Genomic DNA, 6,086 nt, shown 5'->3' with positions numbered 1-6,086 from the left:
AGGGGGCTTTCAAAAAGCTCGCTTATATTAAATCTGGAGCATGGGACCCGTGTGCCAGAGTTCCAAGTATGATGCCAGAGTTCCAAGTATGATGATAGGCAAGTTCACTTGATGGTCCGGATGAGTTCCAAGATCAACCAAGTTTCCTTCATGGTTCGGATGAGTTCCATAACTATTGGTCAGTAGAGACTATGGACAGGATGTGTTCCATGTTCATTTGTTCAAGGTTATTGGATGTGATGTGTTCACAGTTCTACTTTGAGTTTGGAGCCAAGCAGATTTTCTTTTGCTCTTTATAGTGGCATTATGTTTTCTAAAGACATCAAGTTGACATGTGCATTTTCCAAGGTGAACTCAGTACTGGCCATGCTGAGGTGTCCATGGTCGCACCTTCGTCATCAGTTTTCGTCTGACTTTTTTGCACACTTCAAGATGCAAGGGGGGTGTTAAAATATTGCATCTCTATTTATGCTGTCGTGGAGTCCTGCCGGCCTGTTTCCTACAGCCGACTGCTTCATGCACAAGTATATAAGAGTTGCTCTCTTTTATTCATTCAATCATCATTCACTGCCCTATCGGCTGGCTCTTGTACTCTGTAACCTCAAGCTAATAAAGCTCTAGTTCTTGCTTGCAATCTCTCTCTCTCTCATGTTTATTTGCTTCCGCTTGTGCACATTCTTTCACAACCGACAGTGGTTACCAACTATAATGTGTCCCATCAATTGAGCTCGGCGGTGAGCTTGTCACGTACAATATACCATGTTTACACTAGAAAACCACCTGCGTACAGATCTAGCTATAACAAGCTTCGGCTTTGATACCAACTAAAGAGCTCTTATGCCTGTGTGCTAGGGTTTTCACAGAGAGAAAGAGGAGCATTGAAACACACACACACACACACACACATCAGACACAATAGCCCTAAAACTACTATGTTGTATTATGTACAAGAAATGTTTATAATTAAATTATCAAGTACAAATATGAGTACTACACTCAGCCCAATACTCCTGCTGTAGTTCTCCTTGACCAGCCCCTCTAGAGAAACGCTCTGTAAGACCAACTTTTGAGAAATACCAGATGGAGAATGAGGGAATCTAATGCATGCTTGTATACCCTCCCCACATGCTAGTCAGCCATCTCTACTTCTGTCAGTTTGTAGAGGACCATCCCCCACGACCCATATATTTGCTGGATGACTACCGTGTGGCATCTTTGCTGTCCCAGATTACTGTAGCTAGCTGCCCGACTGCTTCTACTGACTGCTTGGCTATTGGTTGCTAACTTGCTTGGGAGATGGGTCCAAAATCCTAACCCTATATCCAGCCTCCAAGCTCACAGACGTGGAGAAGAAGATGAAGAGCGCTTCCAAAGATGAAACCCTAGCATGGCATAGATTGCTTTAACCTCCCATCCATATATATACTAGTGACCTCTGGGCATCCAGTGCACACCTAACCCGGCCACACATTACTCATGTGCCCCATGTCCAACTGGTCCCTAATGCTACACATTACTGAGTCCCTAGGCATAACGGCCATCACTCAAAACCTGTGTCAAATTGAACGAGCAGTCGCACTTAATATACTAAGCCGTGATGTGGCATTCTATGCCACCATGGATTTCACACTTTCCAGCCTTTGGTTGGTGGGATCATAACAACCCCCAAACGTGGTCTCCCTCCAAGAAGGGCCACCCAGAAAGGGACCCAACCCCCCTCCCCTTCTTCCTTTTGTTCATTGATTTTCTGACCTCACAGAAGGGTTCTTTGTAGCTTGCTCCTCTTAGCGGGCTGTAGTCTGCATTGTGCAGACGTTTTCTTTTTTGATTAATAAGAGGAGCTTCTGCCCTATCTGGTGGCTAGCTGTTTGCTGCTCCAGACTGCCCCTTCGATTCAACCCCTCCTGATGCTACTCAGCCTAAGTAGATCTTGTGCCCAATATTATCCATGTGCATTTACTGGCATTTGATGTTGTAGCTGACATGCATGCTTCATTGCGTGACAGGTGCATCACATAATAGCCATGGCTTCTCCTCAAACCAGTCACAAGATACAACTTGGATGTCCTCTTCAACATGATTGTTTGAACTCATATCTGATTGAGGCACATAGCCTTCTAGCTTCATTGGCATGTTTAATCTATTTAACTTGATAAAGATTTGATTTGTTTGTAGGTGTGTTGAATCTCCTACTGTAAATTCATGCACCTTATTGCTAACCTCAATCCAGGCCCTTCCAGGCATCCTTCGTGCATCAGCAGCACTTCTCAGATCTTGTATGTGGCGAGCACCCTCCGACATGTGTGCATCAGCATAAATGCTTGACATAAGCACATACCCACCAGTGACGGCAGACTTTAATTTAACAGCTTGATTGAAACACTTCATTCCTAGTTGATGATTGCCGTATGCCTTACATGCAGTGAGTAGGGACATCCATCCAGTTAGATCAGGTGGGAGTGGCATCGTTTGGAGAACCTTTTCAGCCTCCTTCAATCGTCCTGCACGACTGAGCAGCTCAATCATACAATTAAAATGCTCCACTGTTGGGACAATTCCATATTCTTTTGTCATTGCTTTGAAATGCTGATATCCTTCCTCAACTTGACCTGCATGGCTGCAGGCCATAAAAAGACTAATATATATCTTTTCATCTGGTTTTAGACCTTGCTTCTGCATATCTCTCACACACCGTGCAGCTAAATAAATTTTTCCATGCTGGGCATAAGCTGCAATCATTGCACTCCATGACACCAGATTGGGGTTTGGCAGTTTGTCAAACACATTGCGAGCTTCTTTCAAGCTCCCAAATTTGGCATACATGTCAACAAGGGTAGTGCCAACTACAGTATCTGATTCAAATCCACATCTGATGATGTGCTCATGTAACAGCTTCCCCTGTCCTATGGCTCCTATGCTGCCACAAGCCTTTAAGCTGGACAAAAAGGTGACCTTGTCTGGCTTTATGCCCTTTTGTTTCATCATGTCTAAAACCTCAATAGCATGAAAGCCATGCCCATGCTGCAGATTTGCAGCAATCATTGTATTGTATGACACAACATCTCGATTTCGCAACTGGTCAAATACCTTGCGTGCCTCCTCCAATCTTCCACATTTTGCATACATGTCAAGAAGACTGTTCCCAACTGTAATATCATATTCCAACCCACCTTCAATGACCTGCTTATATACCAGCTTACCTTGTCCTATGAATTCAGTGCTGGCACAAGCTTTCAAAGCACACAAAAACATGACTCTATCTGGCTTTATGCCATTCTGTTGCATTTGCCAAAAAAGTTCAAGAGCAGAAAGACCATGCCCATGCTCAGAATATCCTGAAATCAATGCACCCCAAGACACAACACTTTGACTAGGCAACTCATCAAAAACTCTATGAGCTAGTTCTAAGTTGCCACACTTTGAGTACATGTCAACAAGGGCATTCCCAATTGATTCATCAAATTCAAATCCGCTTTTTAAAATCCATGCATGTAAAATTTCACCGTGCTTGATGGACCCTATGTTCCCACATGCTTTGAGTAGACACAAAAAAGTGACACAGTTTGGCCTTATACCATTATCTTTCATTTTCTCAAAAAGTTCTAGGGCGCGAAAACTGAACTCATGCTGAGCATAACCTCCAATCAAGCCATTCCACGATACAACGTTCCGGTCAGGCAGATCATCAAACACTTCGTGAGCTAGTTTTAAGCTTCCACATTTCCCGTACATGTCAACCAGACTGCTCCCCACAATTACATCTATTTCAATGCCACATTTATTCATTTGACCATGTATCCGTTTGCCCTGGTCTATGGCCCCCACACAGCCACAAGCTTTTGAAAGACACAAAAATGTGACTCTATCTGGGCAAGTGCCCTCCTGTTGCATTTTCTCAAAAAAATCAATAGCAAGAAGACCGTGCCCTTGCTGAGTGTAACCTGCAATGATTGCATTCCATGACACCACATCCCTGTTCCACAAATGACCGAAGACTTTTAGTGCTCCCTTCAAGCTCCCACACTTGGCATACATGTCAATAAGGGCATTCCCAACAACGACATCTGAATGAAATCCACTTTTGATGATTTCATCATGTATATGTTTGCCTTGTCCTAATGCTCCAATGCAGCTACATGCTCTTAGGACACATGAATATATATATTTACTGGACTTCATGCCTTCCTCCTGCATTTTTTGATATAGTTCAAGAGCTTTCTTGCTTTCTCCAAGTGTAGCATGAGCATTTATGATTGCTTGCCATGTACAAGAACTAGGTTTTGAAGCATTGCAAAACAAGAGGTTTGCTTCAATTAAACTGCCACATGCTGCAAACAGACGGATGAATTGGTCCCCTAAAAGGGCAACTTCATCGAAGTCAGTGGTGATGATAAGGAAATGCAATCTTCTGCCAGTGGCAAGGTCTTTTCTTTTAATGCATGCTTGCAGAAGCGAGAGGACAAGGGCTGCTGATAGAGGCATCTGGCCCATTTGCATGAGCTCAATTGCTCCGTCTGCCTTGTCAAACCAACCCGTCCTGGATGAATCAGCATGGTCAAGAATTTCAACTTTACCAGCCATCCTGCCTGTGTATGTTGGACTGGAAGGCAATACCAGACACATGTTTGCAGATGGACAAAGTCAAGGAAGCAACACATATAAGCTTACAGTGTCTCCCCTTTCTAGTGAGGCTGCTACTTGATTCCAATTGTACTCATGCCCCCTACTATTTAGGTCACTGCACGATCATCAGCAACCAAACGAACAAACAACAAAATGAAAGCATTGATCCCTGCACTCCCAAGTGGCAGGTCGATATGGACTGCCACAGCCGCAGCACCAGATGTAGGCTTTCCGCCAGCGCAAGAAGCGTTGTGATTAGCCCGGCATCACCAAAGGAACGGCCACAGTTTTTACAAATTACAGACATCACGTATCGGACGGGAAAGGGCTCGATGGGGATATCCCCCGCCCTCATCGTCCAAAAAAAAAAAAAAAAAGCAACAACAAGAAAAGCTTTGTTTTTCTCTTTTTTTGCTAAATATACATTATATTATATAAGGGCTATTGTGGCATAAGTTACCCACATACATCTGATCATTTCAAAACCAGATAGACTTCACAATATTCAGTCTTCATTCAGCCATTTACATAGCATCCTATCTTTAAAGACAAAAGAACATTCATCCCATCTAATATGAATCCCAACTGCTTGTTGTTGCTAGCCTGCAGAATTGGCTCTGTTAAAAACCCTTTTGGAGTGTGTTTCTCCCTGTACTCTTTTCTCTTCCAAATTTTTACATCAGGTCTCTTTCCCATAGGATTTTCCAAGAGGGCAAAGTAGGTGTATACAAGCTGCTTCGCTTTCAGATACCACCTCCTTGTTTTGGGTCCAAAATTTTGAAGTCTTTGCCTTCTCTTCTTGCTTGCACTTTGTGACCCTTTGATGTCTTTTCCTACATACACCTACATACGTACTAGCATCTGCACCCAATATGTATAAGATACCCCTATAATGATTGTAATAGTTCAACATATATATTGTTGTTGAGTTTATTAATGTAATAAATGACCAACAGTTATATATACATTTATGTCTGATTTTCTCAAAGTCAATCCCATGGTCCCCTTCTAAAAAACAATAGCATTTCTAGCTAGCCATAGCTCCCATAAGCATACATATCTAATTAGATTAATTATAATAGTCAATTCTTCCCCTTCCTCCATATGTTTCCCTAAAAGCTAAGTACCCCATGTTATCCTCAAGCCCAAAGAGGTTATTATCCATTTACTGATTTTCCCCCAAAATCTTATGATGGCACGGTAGCTCTAGCATGCATGCCTTCCATCCTCAAGTGTTGTACCACACCTAGGGCAAGCCCCTGATGTGAACCAACTTACATCCCAAAGGCAAAGCCCACATGCATACTTTCCACAAAAAGAGTTTAGCTTTATAGGGATCTCCAAGCTTTATAGGGATCTCCAAGTTCCTGATCAGTTTCCACTTTGCACCCCCAAATGTTTATACTCCATTTGACCTTCTAGATTCAGTTACAATACACAACATTCCTCCCTATCCTTGATAT

The 6,086-nt window shown here is 42.8% G+C and overlaps 1 protein-coding gene across 1 annotated transcript; it reads right to left on the bottom strand.

The window, feature by feature from the left end:
• Positions 1 to 940: 940 nt before the first annotated feature.
• On the bottom strand, positions 941 to 5,021 carry LOC147640057 (pentatricopeptide repeat-containing protein At5g27110-like). Its single transcript, XM_086776603.1, has one exon. The coding sequence runs from the start codon at positions 4,621 to 4,623 to the stop codon at positions 1,993 to 1,995; it is 2,631 nt and encodes an 876-aa protein (XP_086632729.1). The 5' UTR covers positions 4,624 to 5,021; the 3' UTR covers positions 941 to 1,992.
• Between the last annotated feature and the right edge of the window lie 1,065 nt (positions 5,022 to 6,086).

The sequence above is a fragment of the Cibotium barometz genome, chromosome 3 (assembly GCF_041138505.1).
Source record: "Cibotium barometz isolate CiBa-2024 chromosome 3, ASM4113850v1, whole genome shotgun sequence".
Taxonomy (NCBI): Eukaryota; Viridiplantae; Streptophyta; class Polypodiopsida; order Cyatheales; family Cibotiaceae; genus Cibotium; species Cibotium barometz.
This window is presented reverse-complemented; position numbering and strand designations above follow the sequence as displayed.